Source organism: Pecten maximus, chromosome 9 (assembly GCF_902652985.1).
Source record: "Pecten maximus chromosome 9, xPecMax1.1, whole genome shotgun sequence".
In the NCBI taxonomy this organism is placed as follows: Eukaryota; Metazoa; Mollusca; class Bivalvia; order Pectinida; family Pectinidae; genus Pecten; species Pecten maximus.
The window spans coordinates 22055252-22075323 of NC_047023.1; the positions used below are offsets into that span (position 1 = coordinate 22055252).

Consider the following 20072-nt stretch of genomic DNA (forward strand, 5'->3'; position numbering starts at 1 on the left):
AATGCAAATAAATAGTAAATTTCTATAATTAAATAAATATTCTAAAATATTCTCAAATTTGATGCGGAATAGCAATGTGGCGGCCTCCATGACGCAAAACATGCATTTTCTATGAAATAATTTTGCACCAGCAGATGAGAGCCTTTGTCAAGGCAAAATAACTGTTTGGATTGTATTGTAAATAGGAAAAATTGGTAAGGCTACATAATTTGTATTGTCTCGCAGAAAAAGTGATGAAATATGTGTTGATTTTTATGCATCATTCTCTCTTTCAAAACCAGAGCTACTACTACTAGTTAAACACGTTCGCCAGGCTCCTTAATTCACAAGAAGCATCCTCTTCTTTTAAATTGTACATGTTGTCTTTTTTTAAATACAAGAAACCCTTTTGTAAATCTAGATCATTGAATGATTCTGAAAGTGAAACCATTTTCTATCACTACTTACTCCACCGGTCTTTTTCACTATAAGTATTTTTTTTTCTCATCAGTTCATATTCAGTCAGATGGGATTTCATCTTATTTACTTCTTAAATGATCGTTTATGAAATATTGAAAAATTATAATAGAAATTTGGCCGAACATTAGTCCTTAACAGGTCATTGAAGATTGGTTTACATTCCTGTTACAGGTATCTAAAGATGAGAAATCTCGAGCTGTTGAACCTGATTGAGTTAACTCCTTTGAGTGAATTATGTGGAACACAGTGCACAAGTATAGACTGTGACACTGGGATTGTTTACTCTGCTACATCCACACATTTGGTTGGACTTGACCCTAACAGTGGAGAGGTACATACATACTTAACAGTATATTTCCTTGTTAATTCTAGATGATGATTCTCATGTTTGAAGCTTAACTATATGCACGAAACATTGTATGTCCAGGATCATGTAGATTTCTTTTTGTATGCTTTGCAGTTGACAGGAATAGTCTCCCTTGTTGAGGAAGCATTTGTACCAGCAGATGGCACTGGTTGTGTTGTGGGTATACAGTACCTGGCTGACCAGCAGGCTGTGTGTGCTGCAACCAGTAGTGGCAACCTGGTGTTGTGGCATGTCACCATGGGACAGGTAAATTAGTGGCAGGTCACCATGGTTCGAGTATGCGGTAAATAAATTAATGGCAATCTGGTAATGTGGCATGTCTCAAAAGGAGAGGTAAATTAGTGGCAACCTGCATGGTGATGTGGCATGTCACCATGGGACAGGTGAATTATTGGCAACCTGCATGGTGATGTGGCATGTCACCATGGGACAGGTAAATTAGTGGCAATCTGGTGATGTTGCATGTCACCATGGGACAGGTAAATTAGTGGCAGCCTGGTGATGTGGCATGTCACCACAGGACAGTTAAATTAGTGGCAATCTGGTGATGTGGCATGTCACCATGGGACAGTTAAAATAGTGGCAATTTGGTGATGTGGCATGTCACCATGGGACAGGTAAATTAGTGGCAATCTGGTGATGTTGCATGTCACCACGGGACAGTTAAATTAGTGGCAATCTGGTGAAGTGGCATGTCACCATGGTCCGAGTATGTGGCAAGTAAATTAGTGTCAATCTTGTAATGTGGCATGTCACCACGGGACAGTTAAATTAGTGGCAATCTGGTGAAGTGGCATGTCACCATGGTCCGAGTATGTGGCAAGTAAATTAGTGTCAATCTTGTAATGTGGCATGTCACCATGGTCCACGGGGCAAGTAAATTAGTGGCAATCTTGTAATGTGGCATGTCATCGTGGTCCAAGTACGGGGCAAGTAAATTAGTGGCAATCTTGTGATGTGGCAAGTCGCCATGGGGCTGGTAAACATGCCATTTATAGTGGCCTTGTACTATTATCCATAAATTTGACTAAGTGTAGTATTTTAAAAACTAGTATTCTGGTAAATGAACCAACGTTAGGTGTTGACTATTCTGCCTCGAAAATCAATTTGCTGAAATGCTTAAACATTATTGTTTTGTCAGCTGAGAAGCAAAAAGTTAATATCAACTCCAGTTCATTAGGTTAGTTAGTGGCAATCTAACGTTTTCTCATTGTTCATAGAAGTGTTTTTTAAATCTTCTGTGAAAAAGTTCAGTTGAAATCATTTTATCTTTGTAATGTAATAAGAATAATCATGACCCTCCATTACAGCTGGAATGTGTTGGATCGGTAGATAGTGGTTTGACCTCCATGACCTGGAGCCCTGACCTTGAACTTCTCATACTCACAACAGGTAAATTGTTGATGGCTTATATTTTGTCTGTCTACATTTAACTCTATACATATATACAATGTAACATGGAACTTAATATGAACCTACACCAATCAGACATTCTCAGGCCTGGTTTTGTTTTCTAGTGTTACAGTAAACAGTTCAATGTTTTTAATATGTACATATACCATTGGTACTACATTTGTACTAAACATATTCCATAAAAATCATAGCTTATTATATAATTGAGAAAAATTATGATTGTTTGAAATTTGAGGATTTCAAAACAAATAAAAATAAAAAATCATCTGATCACCAGATTGAATTTTGTAATTTATATCTACTGCCAATCCTAATCTATATCTACTGCCAATTCCATCCTGATTTATGTCTACTGCCAATGCAGTAGTGCTATTCAGGAATAGAACATGTACAGTAGCAGAATGATAGATGAATACTATGTATAACCTATTTTTACAGGACAAAATACTTTCATTATGATGACCAGAGAGTTTGATCCTATCACAGAGAGCTCTCTCCACCCAGAGAATTTTGGAGAAGGTATGTAGGTATACATGTAGTGACATTAAGTCTCTGAGGTGTGACAGATATGAGAATTTATTTTGACATTTTAAGTGCAAGTTTACATAGCTGCTTTTCTCTGTTGAACAATATAGAAATGTTACAGGGGAAAAAAAAAAATTAAAAAAAAAAACGTTTAACTTGAGATAGCTGTGAAAAACACAATGACTTGAGATAGTAATTATTCAAGCTAACAAAGTATACACAAAGTGTGTAGTCTTGTCACAGAGGATTTGTTTTCATTCTGTTCAGAGTTTGTTTTCTAATTGACAGCCCAGTTTGTCACAGTGGGATGGGGTAAGAAGGAAACACAGTTCCATGGTTCAGCAGGCAAAGAGGCAGCCAAACAAAAACTAGAGGCAAGTCGATACAATTTACTGAGGAATCATGGGTGATGCTCAATTTACTGAGGAATCATGGGTGATACTCAATTTACTGAGGAATCATGGGTGATGCTCAATTTACTGAGGAATTATGGTGATACCTGGTGATTTAATTCCATCAACAATGGAAAAAGTTTCAAATATTTTTCGGAACTGTAATTTTAATTGATCTTATTTTCATGATCAATTTCACTGCATGGAAATTCAGATAAGTTTTCTAGACTTAAAGATTATATCTCTTAACAATCGAGACAATTTTCAGAGATTTTTAAATGCATGTATTTATACAGGATGTGAAACCTGCATTGCCATGGGATGACCGATTACCTAGGGTCAGTTGGCGAGGGGATGGTCAGCTTTTTGTGGTCAGCACCATTAGCCCAGACACAGGTAGGCTTTCAGAATATTATGTATTTCATGTATTGTAACGGTTGTATTTGTATCATTATCAAAATAGTGTTAAAAGTTATTTTAATCATATTAGAAGTCTTATTATTCTTGTTGGGGAAATTAGAATGCACAAAATAAATGTGTAAAATCTGGTCCTTTTGTGTTGTTAAAGGTTGCTCATGTAAATTTGAACCTTTACATACAGGTTTTCGTGGGCCAAAAGTTCTTGGTTGTCTTAGTCCGAACCAGTTATATAATTTCACACAAAAACCACCTTTCAAAATTCTACAATTTAAGCATGTGAACATGATTTGTGTTTATTTATACACTCAAAGAGATTTTAATTCACAGTACAAATATTTGCTAGGTATCTATTTTAGACAGCAAATATTACTAACAATACAGTATATATTGACCTCTGTATGTACCAGGAGCTCGCAAACTACGAGTTTGGAATAGAGAATGTGAGCACCAGTCCACCAGTGAAAATGTTGATGGAGTGGAACAAGCGTTGGCATGGAGGTAGCATTCATATGACATAATCTTTAACTGTAAACTTGGTTATTTCCACAGGGTTTAAGTAATTTTGATAGTAAACTATACCTGTTGGGGTATTTTCACAAATTTTTCTTTCTACCTTTTCCATACATACCATAGATATCACAAAATAATACATGTGGGGGGATTTTCATGTCTTAATGGCCTTTGCTTAATTAGTGTAAATTTCCTCGTCATGTACTTTTCCCATGTCTACAGTAACAGGCTGTGTTTGTGATCAAGGTTATTGGTGTAGATTCAGTGTAGATTTCTTTATCAGATCTGCTGGATCTGTTTGGTGATATGAATATACTGTATATGATTATTTTTGAAGTCAGGTTTGTATTTTTTGTAAAAAAAACAACAAAAACAAACAAAAATGGAGCGACACACCTTTAGAAATATTCAATAATCAGTATTGTTACGGTTCAACCTGTTAGATCCAAACTCTCTCTACAGATCTAGATTGTAATGCTGATATAGTGTTGATTTATGTTATGTTTTATACAAATGAAACATTACTGGATATTGACTCTTTGTTTGTTTTTTTTTTTTGTTTCAGGCCATCAGGTAATCTGATAGCCAGCACAATGAGAAGACCAAACAAACACGAAGTGATCTTTTTTGAGAAGAATGGACTGAGACATGGAGAGTTTACACTTCCTTTTGGTGTCAATGACGTACAGGTAAAGGAACACAATATAGGGATACTCGTTAGTACACAGTATAGACTTATATCAAGATACAGTGCTTCAGTCCTTAGGGGCGGCAGTGGCCAAGTGGTTAAGGTGTCCCAACACTTAATCACTAGCCCTTCACCTTTGGGCTTCGAGTTCAAAACCCATGTGGGGTACTGACTGTAGGCTGGTGGGTTTCTCCCGGCTCTCTGGCTTTCCTCCACCTCCAAAACCTGGCACGTCCTTAAATGACCCTGGCTGTTAATAGGACATTAATCAAGATAAATCAAACAAACTTCAGCCTTGTGGAAAAAGCTTTGGTTTCTCCAGAATCTCTTATATGGTACAATGTAGTTGCAACTCCTGTTTGATGCTCAGCATTTTGGGAGTGCGACGACTGGTTTACCCATGTCAGTATAACGTGACCACCTGCAGGTGAAGTTTAGCAGTAACAGTGAGATAGCACTATAAATCTGTTCCCTGCTATCACATGAATATACCACGCCTCCCACAACCTCGAACCCAAGGGGCAATTTCGTTATAACTTATTGAAAAGGTACTAAGAAATCCTTAAGATTTTTTAAATTAGATGTTTGGTGTGACGATGAGCCTCCCATAACACACAAACTCTCACCACATCTGTCAATAACAATATAAAACCAATCCATTTAAATATAGATGTTGATTATCTTCGTAAGACAGACTTTTCTCATCAATTACTGGTTAAACAGATACCTGTTCGAGGGGGAGTGGGATATGTTCTGATATTTTCCTGATTTAAAAAGAGGGGTCTGTAATATTTGTATGTCCATCATTCATTTTCTGGACCATATCTTCTGTACTATTTTGTGTATAAGTCATTACAATTTCAGTGTTGGACGATGGTGTGTTACATACCCTAAATAGGTCACTACGACATTTTGACCTTTGACCTTCATAAAGCAAAAATGGTTTATGTGTACATCTGCTTCAGTATTTCCTCGGGGAACTTCACATTTTGTGTGTGGGTACATACAGCATGGAAAAAATATGTGTCGCATATCAAAGGTTGACTGCTAATGGTGTAATATTTGACCTTTGACCTTAAAAACTATTACAAATTAGAATAGTACAAACAGTTTCTGAATTTATTTTTTGTGTAGGATACAGAAATATGAGTGCTTATCAAAATTACAAAGCATGTAATTATAAAGCCCATCTGAATTTGACAGGACATATAATATTTCTTCACAAGTACAAAACTAGAATTATATAAAATATTGTTAAAGTAGCTTGTGTTTGTAATGTATTTCAGATGTTAAAAATTTGTGTTGTGTCATGCAGTTTGCTTCAGTAAATAATACTGAGCTTGTTTGATTTTGGTTAGTAAGGGAGCTTATTTATAACTATGTATATCTATATAAAATATTAACCAGGGACACATGTACATATTACTGCAAAAAGATTACAAAACAAAGCTGAAGCAGTCCCAACTGGACTCCTCCAAAGTTACAGCTAGTTTAGATTTAGCTTTCCGGTTTTTAGGTAATTGAAAAGGTTAAAGTTTTTTTTTTTTTTTTTTTTTTTTACATTTTTCTGTGCTTATTTTGTGTGTTAATAGGTGACGGAGTTATGCTGGAATCTGGACTCGTCTGTACTGATGGTGAGACTGAAGGATCTAGTGAAGGACACAGGTGGTCAGACTATACCTCGAACATATGGTACACTCATTACAGCTTTCATTGTTAATGAACAGATCTTTCTAAGGCTGTTTTTGTTTTTTTGCATCCAAATGACCAGAGTTATTGGTTTATGACATAATGATGGACCTAGCGATTTTATGTTCATTTCAGAAAAGCTTTTACAAAGACTTTCATGGCTGGTATCAACATCTGTCAGTTCGTGAAAAAAAAAACAAAAAAAACTGTAAATTTGCACATATAGTGGACATTTAAAACAAAATTGACTTTGAAATGAAAAAACCCACTGTGCACTTTACGCAGGAACAAGCATGTGCCGGTCATATGCATGGATGTCACGAATGTGAGATTTGTAATCATCATTTCCTTCAACAACAGGATTGCTTCGGTTGTTATGATCATGTTTTTGTGACATATTAAAATGTGACGGACTACTGCATTACAGACATTTCAGAAGTATCCTGGGCCTAGTTGTTTTCTAAAGGTGATTAGGCTAATCAGAGTTTAACAGCAATTTCGAAATCCTGATAAAATTATTTCTAGTAAAACTAACTTGACAAAATTTTATGAAGCTATAACACTTGTCTATCTCTTCCTACCTGGCTATTTTGAGGAATATACATACACAGATTTTAAAGTAAAAGAGAAATGAATATTTCACTTATCATGTGATTAAGCTAATCACTTTTTTAACAACTGGCTCTGGTCTCCAAAATGAGAAACATTTTTTTATTAACCTGACTGTTAAATATTGAAAATTTTAGTAGGAAAGGATTACCAAGGCAACATTTGTACTGTTTGATTAACAGAAACATATCCTTAAAACATATATATCATCCTGGCATTTAAGAAATGTTTCTTTTCATATTAACAGTTCAGCTTTGGACTATGAATAACTATCACTGGTACTTGAAACAAAGTCTGCACTTTGATGGCACAGCAGAGGATAAAATAGTGTCAGTTGTTTGGGACCCTGAACATGCATATCGCCTCCACATAATGTGTTCTGGAGGGAAATATCTACAATATACATGGTCCTGGGCCACCAACTACAGTTCAGGGATATCCAATGACAACCAAGCATTAGTTGCTGTAATTGATGGAGGTAAGGACAAATTTTAACTTGTGTTGAAAATGGTTAAATTTAGAAATAAACTATAACATGGCTTTAGGCATTCTGCATTCATCCTGTCCACCTGTCTACAGATATCTGAAGTCTAGGAGTTCCATCTATAATATTTGTTAACATCTCATTTAGTGTTCATGTCACACTTATAACTGCGGTAGCTCATTTAGAGTGCCTGCCAAGTAACCTCAGATGAAAGGTGCTTGATTTGATGCACCTCCCCGTGGCGTTTTGCATTTCTCAGGGAAACAGAAACTGTTGTCATGATTGTGTCCTAGCCAAGATTTATATTTAAACTAATTCACTAGCACTTCTTTCTTTTGTTGTATGTTGTTAGAAAATTCATCTTTAAAAATGAAAACAAAAAACTGCAGAACAGGATTTGTTGGTACACAAAAACAGTTAGTCTGTTTCTGTTACTCATTCTGAGTGTTTCTCCTTCTCAGTCAAAAAATATTACTCATTAATATTCTGAGTAAAAAAAAGTGTAAGGGCTATACTGGTGAAATATATATCAAACAGGAGCTATCTAGGAGTAAACAGAAAATTATACTGTTGGGTGCTGGAGAAAATACAGTTCTGTACAGGTGGTCCCTGTTTGAGAAAACTGGAGTCCTCTTGTTAGGTAGATATTGACTTAAGGGTAAACAAGAGAAGAATCAATCTAAGTGCAAACAAGAGAACAGCATTAAAGAAGCATCTTTTTACACCCATATGTGTGAAAGTCAAACCCAGTAATCTGTGTTCCCATCAACTTTCTGTGAAATGAACTACATGTAGTTTTGTTTTGTAATCATACAGACCGAGTGTTGCTGACCCCTATGAGAGATATGGTGACTCCCCCTCCAATGTCTGCCTACTACCTACAACTCCCGTGTCCTGTCAACCATGTGGCCTTTTGTCTCCAGGGCAACCCAAATGACATGGCATTGGTTTTGGTGGACGGCAGAGTGGCTGTCTACACATTTGGTATGTCAGGTTTATCCTAAGATGTATTAACTCCTTGGCTTTAGTTTGATCGTCCCATTTAGTCATGTATACTGTAAACATGCTTATTTTCGCAGGGAGTTAATTTCGCGACTTCCATTTGTAATCTATACACATGGGGGTAATTTTCGTGATCGATTCGTTTGTAGTTTCACATAAAATGATATGCATGGGGAAAATTTTTGCAATCAAAAGGACTCTGCATAATTAGCATAAATTCCCCCCCCCTGGCGTAAATTTCCATGTTTACAGTATTCAATATTCATTCATGTCCAATACATGTATATAAATAAATCAATTAATTAAAGAATTCTAAAGTTACCTTGGGCAGTTATGCCAGGCTTTATGATGATTTTTCCCTAAAATTATCAATGCTGTTACATTTTAGATATATGAGAAACTTTTTTTATTTCAATAAAATCATCTGAAATTAATTCTAAACAAATTGCTTTAATAACCATATATCTAATCTTCTGGTATTCTTGGTGTAAATGACCTTTGAGATAAAGTGTGTTGATCTGATGTCCATAATTGTCACACCAGCTCGAGAACCTGTTGATAAGGACTTACAAAGGGACAGTACAATCAAGTTTGATGTCACATTAGGCGAGGGATTCACGTTGTGCTGTCAAACTCCACGTTTACAGGGAATCTACAGGTAACTGTCCAAGATATCCTTTATACAATGTGTCAAGGACAATATATATTTTATTCTCTAGAATACATTGACACAGTGTCCACTCAGTGTGTTGAGTTATGGTCAACGGATTGTCTTCAAACTTCAAAAGAAGCATAATTTTTATGAAAGCACTGACAACTTTTGGAGTTACCGCCCTTTAATTATACATTTACTTGTACATAGTCATGTAGTAATGTATGAGAGATAATTTTCAAACTACAAAAATCTGAGTAACCATCTTGAAAGATTGGCAATGGATAGTTTTGACAAGCATTGTTGATTGGCAATGGATAGTTTTGACTAGCATTGTTATTTGATCATCATTTTTGGAGTTATGGCCCTTTATACATTATCACTTACAGTGTCTGATCAGTGTCTTGATACATTTTTGATGGGTTAACTATCATTATAATATAATAACCTTAACTATAATGAGTTTGATAACAGTATCATAATCTGACCACTATTGTTTTAGTCTGTTTGGCATGGGATGGGCATGTATTTGTTCAGCCCTTCGGTACTTGTATTTGTAATTTATCTTACCAGTACATATACACAAAGTTCATTGCAGTGAATAGTTGCAATAATTTTTAACTCCTTACCAAAAATTTTTAAGGTTATATTTTTCTTTTCTTTCATTCTTCCAGGATTGAAGGCCTGCCATTGGACACACAGAAAGTACCAATAGCCATGCAGCACTTCGTTTGGTTGAACTCTGAACTTTTGATGTTCTGTACCCAGGATCTGAGTCATGGCCAGAACTCTGTGCTTCATTGTGCTGATCTAAAACTCGACAAAGATAAACCCCACCTCACTGTCAAGTAAGTTTTCATCTCAGTTGATTTTATTATTTTGTGCTGTTTTTTAAATACTGTAAACGGGGTTATTTTCCCGAGTGGTTAATTTCGCGATTTTGATATGTTAACTTTACGCATGGGGTTATTTTTGCGATCGACCCACCTTTGTTTGTAGTTCAAGTATACTCAAATTAATATCAAAATAATACACACGTGGGAAATTTTCGTGATCAAAAGGGATCCGTCTACTTAGCGTTAATTTCCCTCTCGCGTAAATTTCCACGTTTACAGTACATTGAAATGTTTCTACTATCCTGAATTGTGTTGGACCTGTGTAATATAGAAACCTTTGTAAACAAGATTTCATTTTGACATTAATGGATGGTTTTATTTCTAGGACCAGTATTGACATTGAGAGTTTTGTATACAAGATGGCCGTCAATTCTGAAACTGGGTCCGTAGCCATACAACTGTGCAATGGTTGCATGCTCAAGTTTGATTCAGGTATTTAATGAGGTTGATTAATCTGAGTTGTGCAGCTCATTTTAATTATCATTTGCTTATTATATGTCCATAAATTTAGCTAGTCTCAGCAGGTAAATTGTACTATATATAATTACTGTACTGTAAGTTGGTAGGAACCAGGCCTACGTACATTGGGCAATAAGTCCCCTCATTTTAAATTGTCTTTATTTCCTACTAATGGTGGGGGTGAGGGGTGGATGGGTGGGGGTGAGGGGTGAGTGGGGGGCTTATTACCGGTTGATGAGTACGCTAAGCACACAACTGTTTCTATGGTGAACACCCAAACATGAGACTCAAACCAGCTATTCTCCTCTGAAGGAAATAAGTGATGTCTGTCATCTCTCTGATGACGTGATGGTTTTCCTCTGTGGGCTTTCCTCCATTGCAACATTTGTCTCCTTAGTGGCATTTCAGATGTTATGTTTGTTGTTTGCAATTGACATTAAACAAAGAATTCTCATTCACAGGTTGTGACATTGTGTTGCCGTGGGAGATGAGGTCAGGGTCAGAGTTGACCTTTCCTGTGCCCTGTCCTTACATGTGTATCTGTGATATTGGAGGGGAGGTAAACGTATTGTAATGTTCTCTCTCTGGTAACATGTACTTCTTTAACACTATTAAATGATGGTTAATACTTACATTATAGTCACATCAGTGTACTGATGTATACAGTTTTTATATTTCATACTTTTCCTGATATTTGACCAAAAAAAAGTGAAATTTTTTTATGGCTAGTGATATTCTTTAACTAAAATCTTAATCAGAAATTTCTGCGATATACATGTATTTAGAATCTGCCTGTAAGGTCACGAGACAAATTCTGTGTAATCTTAATTTCTTAAATAAATTTTAATTGTACTCATTTTTAATACATAATTTAGTACTGTCCATTTCTGTCTGTTGAACCTAACAGACCAATCCTTTAACTGGTTTTAAGCAGTTTACAGTGACCTTGGCTTACTAACAATGACCTTGGAGTAAGTTGCCATACATGTGTTCTGATCTATACTGTTCTTATGTTACAGGAGGTGGTTATAGGGCTGACAGACAGGTACAGACTGTATGTTAATGATACAGAGGTAAGTAGACTGACCAGTTAGCTGTACCTAGGGGGATAGTAGGGGGTTGTTTCTTCTGTAACAGTAGTGAGGTGTAACTGTTACAGGAGGTCGTTATAGGACTGACCAACAGGTACAAACTACGTTAATTATACAGGTGGGGAGGGAGCCAGTGGAGGGGTTATTGTGATGACAGGAGGTCGTTATAGGACTGACCGACAGGTACAAACTACGTTAATGATACAGGTGGGGAGGGAGCCAGTGGAGGGGTTATTGTGATTACAGGAGGTCGTTATAGGACTGACCAACAGGTACAAACTACGTTAATGATACAGGTGGGGAGAGAGCCAGTGGAGGGGTTATTGAGATGACAGGAGGTCGTTATAGGACTGACCGACAGGTACAAACTACGTTAATGATACAGGTGGGGAGGGAGCCAATGGAGGGGGTTATTGTGGTGACAGGAGGTCGTTATAGGACTGACCGACAGGTACAAACTACGTTAATGATACAGGTGGGGAGGGAGCCAGTGGAGGGGTTATTGTGGTGATGACCATTCAGACCTTACAGAGGACCATATACATGTAGGTTGATTTGTAGTGGATGCATTGTTAGCCATACATTTTAGGTAGGAGAGTGGTGTTAGGGTTGAGAGGATGCATTCATTATCCATTCTGTGTGTAACACTAACTTTAAATTTTAGGGGAGGGCGGGGGGGTCACTTTGTCGATTCTGTGTGTTTCACTAATTATACATTTTGGCTGGCCTCCTTTGTCCATTTTTGTGTGCATACATTATTGCTGGGAGGGAGATGCTTTGTCCATTCTGAGCACCGATCTCTAGCCATACACAACTAGAGTCTTCTTCCTATATTCTAATGTGAGATATATTTTACAGGTTGCATCTAACTGTACGTCACTGGCTGTACACAGTGAATACCTCCTTCTGACAACCCTGACTCACACCTGTCGCTGTATCAGTAGGCACACAAAGGTTCAAGGTTAGTCACCTGATATCTTAAAGGTTAAGGTTCAAATTTCGGGAATGCAATGATAGCTAGGTCGGTAAGGGTATTGACCTATGTAACCTCAGGTGTGAAGATCTGAGGTGTGTGGTTCAACATTTCCCTACCAGTGACGGTTTGTGTTTCTTGGGAAGCTGAGAAATGGACCGGTCTTGGCTGTCATGGTTGTGTCCTTTGACTACCGTATAGCGGGAAATTTTAGCGGGGCTTTAATTTGGCGATTTGGCGGGTCCGTATATAGATCGCCAAAATTTAACCCGTCAAATTTTAACACGCCAATTAAAACGACGCGAAAATTTCAATTTTGCCATTAGTTTCCGTTCCGATCGCCATTTACCTTTGATAACTCCCGAGAGTAACGACTGGTGCGTAACGTTGGTTGTTGCCTTGCACCTGTCGGCCAAAATGCCGATAGGTATGAATAGCTATAGCTAGTGAACAACTACTCACGATACATGTATAGCAATACAAGTATGACATATATCGCATCATAATTAATTTTTGTGAAAACAAAGCCATCTACCTTTACCATTCAATGGACTGATGTTAACACTTTACCTGTAGACTCATTGTTTAACTTACCTGTACGTATACACATCATGCAATAGATGACCACGTCGATAGCATACGGTTGATTAAATTCTCTTTGTCTGTTGCTTGTACACATACTCATATAAACACTAATTTGACAACACACTTAATCAGCATGGATAGAATGTATGGGCATAACATAATTATCTATATATACCGGTAGGTAATATATATGCTCAACGCCAAATTAAAACCCTAGATTTAATGGAAATAGCTAAATTTTAACTCGCCAAAATTTAACTTTCAGTTTTCATGACCACATCGCCAAATTTTATGACCGCTAAAATTTCCCGCTATACGGTATGTAGTAGAGAACAGAAAATATCAAGCTTACTCAGAACAAATATTTACCACATAACTGCACTGTTCTGTCATATCATACAGACTTGTCATAAACATCGTAAGAAACATGTGTAATAATGCTATTGTGACATCATAATACATATGTGACGTATCACGAGTGGTTAAGGTGTCCCGACACTTTTTAACTAGCCCTTCACCTCTGGGTTGCGAGTTCAAAACCTACATGGGGCAGTTGCTAGGTACTGGCCAGTGGTTTTTCTCGGGTACTCTGGCTTTCCTCCTCCACCTCCAAACCTGGAACGTTCTTAAATGACCCTGGCTGTTAATAGGATGTTAAACAAAATAAACCAAATATTTCATGATTGTCTGGATAGACAAAAACATCCCATACCATTCAGCTGGATATCGCCTGTCTTATATTGAAAAGAAAATTGAAAGATTTTACTTATATTCTCATAAATAGTAGTTATGTGATAAATAGAATCTTACACTCATGGCTATGGCATATCACCTAAAGGCTTGTAGCATATCAAATTATTTAACTGGTTTAATAAATTCCATATGACATAGCCATGAGTGTTGAGATCCTATATTTACTATACAATATTTTTGTCAACACCAAGATCCCTCTGGGATCTCGGTGTTTTTTTAGTCAATTGTTAACTACATGTATTTACAAGATATACATGTACATCAAATTAGAACCTATGTGTGATTTGTGTTGTAGTTCTGCCTACGCTGTCGGACGGAAAGGCTCACCCGTTTGATGAGAGTGTACGCCGGGTGGAGAGAGGGTCTAGAATCGTTTGTGTAGTTCAGAATGAAACCAAGCTAGTCTTACAGATGCCTCGTGGTAACCTAGAGACAATCCACCCCCGGGCACTTGTGTTGTCCGCAGTCAGGAAATACCTGGACAGGTGAGTCTATCTACCAGTGTGGAGATATCATGATACGTCTGGGTGAATTTAAAGTATTGGTTGACTTCATAAGGCTTCGATATATCATATTTATTGTGAAAACATCTTAAGAGATTGTAGAATGATATTATACCTCTGTCTTTCAGTCTGGAGTTTGGTAAAGCTTTCGTGTGTATGAGGAAGCATCGACTCAACCTGAACCTTATATATGATCACTGTCCTCAAAGTTTCCTTGACAATGTTCAAAAGTTTGTCCAGCAAGTCGCACTTGTCGATCACATCAACCTCTTCCTCACAGATCTCAGGTAAACTTTGCTACTGCAAGTTTTAGGATGTTTAATCTTTTGTGTTACACTTAGGGTACTTCAAATGAATCAATGAATCAGATTTGAGGTAATCATTTGAAAAAAAAGAGATTTTTCCTTCTTTTTTTTGGGGGGGGGGGGGGGGGAGATATTTGAATTCACAGTAAATCATTTTGTAAATTAACAATACACACTTACATTGAAAATATATAAATTATTATCATTGATGTCAGTAGCACATAACTTTGTTGTGTGTGTGGGGGGGGGGGGGGGGGGGGGGGACTGGAATCAGGGCATCTGATCTGTCCTCAGGTCATTTCTTATGTAGATATAATTGTTTCCAACAGAGTTAATGTTCAAGCGATATAGTTTGAGGATTATCTACAGAAGTAAGTACATGTATCTTCTGAAAGAGAAGACTTTAAATCCAAGGACCTTGAAAAGAGTGTATTTGATTTTCTTCAATAGTTTGTTTTCAGGTTTAAAGATATTTCTAATTTAAAATTGTATATAGCAGATCATTTGTTAATGAAAGTCTAGAATGCAAAGGATTTGAGCATATACAATGTATATGGAATTTTTTCTAAGATATTCATTACCATGTTTTTCTTGATTACAGGGAGGAAGATTGTACGGTGACTATGTATACTGCGGCCTACAACCGGTCAGCTTCTGTCGGAGACGAGGGCACTGACCAACCCAGTAAAGTGGACAAAGTTTGTGATGTAGTCCGAGAAGCACTTATCAGTTTGGACGAAAAGAAGTAAGTATGCTCATTTCCGTTGTTAAACTAATGAAAGGTAATATATATCACAACCAATAAAGTTATTGATAGTGACATTCCGATAACAGCACTGTTATATTCCTCACACTTGAATGATCAGTATAGCATGTGTACACTTACTCCAATAATATTAGAGGTTAACACGACAGGAAACTTTTAACACGACAGGAAACTTTTAACACGACAGGAAACTTTTAACATGACAGGAAACTTTCAACACGACAGGAAACTTTTGACAGGCTGTCGTAATATCCACCAACGTAATCAGGTGGAATAAGACCTCATATACATATAGGAGTAGTGTACACTAAGGTGGTAAGTGTGAACAAGATGGTAATAACAACAATTATTACCATCTTGTACACACTTACCACCTTCGTGTTATCGAAACATCACTAGCAATAACTTTAGTGGTTGTGTTAGATAACTTTTTATAAAGCTATCCTTACCAACTGAAGAATATGTTTTACCATTGTTAAACTGGAAGATGTGGATTTGAGTTTGTCCTGGCCAGGCTGAGGTTGAAAGAATGTCAGATTGTGTGAGTAAGGGAAGATTGTATGAATGAGTGTTATGTTGTCTGAATGAACCATCATCACATTATGCTACAGATAAGATTACAGGTATGTTTTCCAGGTCATCAGTTTCCTGGATTTTATTGTTAGGAGACATCATAGTATATGCAAGTAAATACTGTTTGAATTTAAACACTCAAGCCCCAGAAAAGTACATTATGGACCTATTTGTAACAAACTATTATCTTATATATGTGTATATATATTATTCTGCCATTCCTTACTAAGTTGAAATGTTGATTATTTAAAAGGGTTCACTGATATCTAATTTACTGCTATGCCCAATACTTGAAGTACTCTGATTAATAAAAGATTTTCTGGTGTCACAGTGGTAACACACTTCCCTTTCACATAGTGGATTCTCCAAAGGTGGAAAGGTACAGGTTCACCTGTCCGACCACCTGGGTTTTCTCTGGGAACTCCAGCTTCCTCCCACAGCAAGGCCACCTGTACACTTACATACGAGCCAACAAGAGTGACTGAAAAAAAGTTAAAATAACTTGTTCTGTAATTTTTGTAAAATTGATTGTCAATTTCTCTGAAAAGAAGCAGATATCATTAATAAAGAAATGAAAATTTGTTGCAAAATTTAATTATGAAAAGTTGTGTCTACCAGATATGGTAAATTGTCATGACAAAGGAAGTTTGAAATATGATTTATATACAAAAACCTTACATTCACATTTGTTTGTCTCTGTTTCCTAGGTACTTACTTTCCATACTGACATCTTATGTACGGAAGAGTACACCAGAGCTAGAGGCTGCCCTGTTAATGGTGAAGACACTCCGAGGTCAGTATGAAACAGTTCCTCATAATTATATAAGTTTGTGGCATAGATTTATTGTTGAATTTAAATGTGAATAACACTTAGCAAGTGTAAAGCAGAAAGGAAAGAACTTTCATTCATGAACAAATTTATTTTAAGTGTATATCTAATTTAAAATAAACGTATAGAACTGTAATTGATAATTAAACCGAAAATAAAAGAAAAAAACAAATATTTGAATTTTCCTGACTGGGTTTTTTATAAATTTGGAAGACAATTTTGACAGCACAATGTGAAAAATTACTTTATATGATTATTGACCGATTCCCATTGGACTACAGCCAAGCCAAGTGACCAGCAGACCATGTCAGCAGAGGAAGTATTAAAATACCTGGTCTTCCTCGTGGACGTCAATGAGATGTTTGATGTTGCCTTGGGAACATACGACTTTGACCTGGTTCTGATGGTTGCTGAGAAGTCACAGAAGGTTAGTTGTACGAGGAGACACGAGACAATAACCATCATCGGATTGTTTTGATTTTCCTATCCTCCACCTTATTTTATTGTTAAGTTTTATTGTACTGTGGCAGACAGTCTGGATGTTTTAGTGTTTTGTGAACTTTTTTATTCTTTCATGGTTCTGTGAACTATTACGAGTATTCATGGTTCTGTGAACAATTAAAGGTATTCATGGTTCTGTGAACTTAGTATGCATGGTTCTGGTTACAGTTGTAAGCTTTCATGGATACTTGATCTATCATATTTATGGTTCTGGGAACTGTGGTATTCATAGTTCTATGAACTATGGAATTCATGTTTCTGTGAAATATGGAATTCATGGTTCTGTGAACTATGTTATTCATGTTTCTGTGAACAGTTGTAGGCTTTCATGGTTATGTGAACTATTATATTTATGGTTCTTTAAACTGTGGTTTTCATTGTTGTCTCAACAACTGAATGATCTTTCAGGGTGATGTAATATATCCTGGTCTATTGGTGACATTTTACCAACATTTAACATCACTCATCTAAAATCAGTTGGGATGGAGAGTATAAATAGCTGTTTTATAAGCTAAGACTGTTTTGTTAATGACACTTGAACCTATTTATATGTAGGATCCAAAGGAATATATTCCCTTCCTGAACCAGCTTCGTAAGCTTAGCGGTCACTTCCAACTCTACACGATAGACGAACACCTGAAGCGGTACAGCAAGGCCTTGGTACACATCAGTAAATGTGGTAAGTGTCGTATACATACAGCACTACTGTTTATATTTGGATTATCTCTTTGTTATTTTTTATGTCTGTCAAGAACAAGTTTTGATGGTATTATACAGGCAGTAGTACATGTTCAGTAAAACACATTGGTTGCATTGTCATTTGTAATGTGATTGTCAGCTTCTACTTCCTGTTAGGCTACAGTTGTGTATTTCTCTGTTTTAAGTAGTTTGAGATTTAAAAAACATACCAGCCAGCAAGGTGAAAAACACACACAAAATGATAAACACTAGATATTTGTCAGGAATACTTGACTGTATTCTGTGCTACATTTTAAATTATGAATGTAATCTGGGGAGGAAAACATATTAAAACGTAATTGTTTAACTTAAACACTTTCAAAAACTGATGTTAAACTGTTAAATAACTGCTTTGATAAGTGTTCTGGTCAACTGGTGCTGCATATGGGTGTGATTGAATTTCGCTAATTTTATTGATATATTTCTGCTATATTAGGAAAATCAGTTTGTGTTTGTTTTACATGAAATTGCCCAAAAAATCTTAAACCACAACCGTGGCCTTACCTCACAGGTATGGTACTATCACCACTCTACATAGGGGCCGCGGTGGTCCAATGGTTAAGGCGTCCCAACACTTTATCAATAGCTCTCCACCTCTGGGTTGCGAGGTTGAAACCTACTTGGGGCAGTTGCGAGGTACTGACTGCAGGAAGGTGGTTTTTCTCCGGGTACTCCGGCTTTCCTCCACCTCCAAACCTGGCACGTCCTTAAATGACCCTGGCTGTTAATAGGATGTTAAACAAAAACAAACCGAACCAAAACCACTTACATTATTGAGACTGAAATTATCTTGTTTCTAGCAACTGGTAATAAAGAATTTAAAACATGGCCTCTGGTCAACTTCAAAACCATTTAACCATTTTCAGGAAAAAAACTAATTTGAGCACATGTTAGTAGACTATGTACATACACTGTATATAGATGACATTGTTTTAAGATGACAATGTCAAAAACAAAACTATCTTGTTTCGTTTTACTGGGATTCTCCACCATCACAAGATTCCTTTGTCTTTCTAACAATGTTTGTGTAGAATATAAGGAGAGAATTGACTATCATTTTATATTTGTAGGACCGGAGCACTTTGAGACTTGTAAGACATCGATACAGAAACACAAGCTTTATACTGAGGCCCTACAACTGTTCCCAGTGTCTTCTGATGAACACAAGGTAGGAGAGTGGTTCTTATGGCGTTATAAAATAATAGCAAAACCTTGTTATACTGCCATCATGTGTCCAGTAAGGCATTATAAATAGTAAAACCTTGTTATACTGCAATCATTTGTCCAGTAAGGCATATCAAATTATATTAAAACTTTGTTATACAAGTGTACTGCCATCATTTGTCCAGTGAGACATTATGAAATTATAGTAAAACCTTGTTATACTGCCATCATTTGTCCAGTAAGGCATTATAAATAGTAAAACCTTGTTATACTGCCATCATTTGTCCAGTAAGGCATATAAAATTATAGTAAAACCTTGTTATACTGCCATCATTTGTCCAGTGAGGCATTATAAATAGTAAAACCTTGTTATACTGCCATCATTTGTCCAGTGAGGCATTATAAAATTATAGTAAAACCTTGTTATACTGCCATCATTTGTCCAGTGAGGCATTATAGAATTATAGTAAAACCTTGCTATACTGCCATCATTTGTCCAGTGACACATTATAGAATTATAGTAAAACCATGTTATACTGCCATCATTTGTCCAGTGAGGTGTTATAAAATTATAGTAAAACCTTGTTATACTGCAATCATTTGTCCAGTGAGGTGTTATAAAATTATAGTAAAACCTTGTTATACTGCCATCATTTGTCCAGTGAGGCATTTAATTCAAAATTATAGTAAAACCTTGTTATTCTGCCATCATTTGTCCAGTAAGGT

The 20072-nt window shown here is 36.5% G+C and overlaps 1 protein-coding gene across 2 annotated transcripts in view; it reads left to right on the forward strand.

The window, feature by feature from the left end:
* Positions 1–76: 76 nt before the first annotated feature.
* The window catches only part of LOC117334146 (putative elongator complex protein 1), a 34847-nt gene continuing 14851 nt past the window's right edge, over positions 77–20072 (forward strand). The window contains exons 1-25 of one of the 2 annotated variants that reach the window (XM_033893612.1): positions 77–194; positions 631–790; positions 920–1072; positions 2137–2218; positions 2678–2758; positions 3053–3138; positions 3453–3552; positions 3984–4074; positions 4652–4775; positions 6367–6466; positions 7320–7550; positions 8373–8540; positions 9102–9216; positions 9885–10058; positions 10432–10538; positions 11027–11124; positions 11585–11638; positions 12515–12617; positions 14263–14452; positions 14599–14757; positions 15377–15520; positions 16822–16907; positions 17225–17370; positions 18000–18123; positions 19253–19350. In XM_033893612.1, coding sequence (XP_033749503.1) covers positions 641–790; positions 920–1072; positions 2137–2218; positions 2678–2758; positions 3053–3138; positions 3453–3552; positions 3984–4074; positions 4652–4775; positions 6367–6466; positions 7320–7550; positions 8373–8540; positions 9102–9216; positions 9885–10058; positions 10432–10538; positions 11027–11124; positions 11585–11638; positions 12515–12617; positions 14263–14452; positions 14599–14757; positions 15377–15520; positions 16822–16907; positions 17225–17370; positions 18000–18123; positions 19253–19350 — 2964 coding nt within the window. In that variant the 5' untranslated portion in view covers positions 77–194; positions 631–640. Of the gene's footprint in view, positions 195–630; positions 791–919; positions 1073–1426; positions 1444–2136; positions 2219–2677; positions 2759–3052; positions 3139–3452; positions 3553–3983; positions 4075–4651; positions 4776–6366; positions 6467–7319; positions 7551–8372; positions 8541–9101; positions 9217–9884; positions 10059–10431; positions 10539–11026; positions 11125–11584; positions 11639–12514; positions 12618–14262; positions 14453–14598; positions 14758–15376; positions 15521–16821; positions 16908–17224; positions 17371–17999; positions 18124–19252; positions 19351–20072 lie in introns of those variants that run through there. The other variant, XM_033893614.1, reaches the window with a different exon arrangement.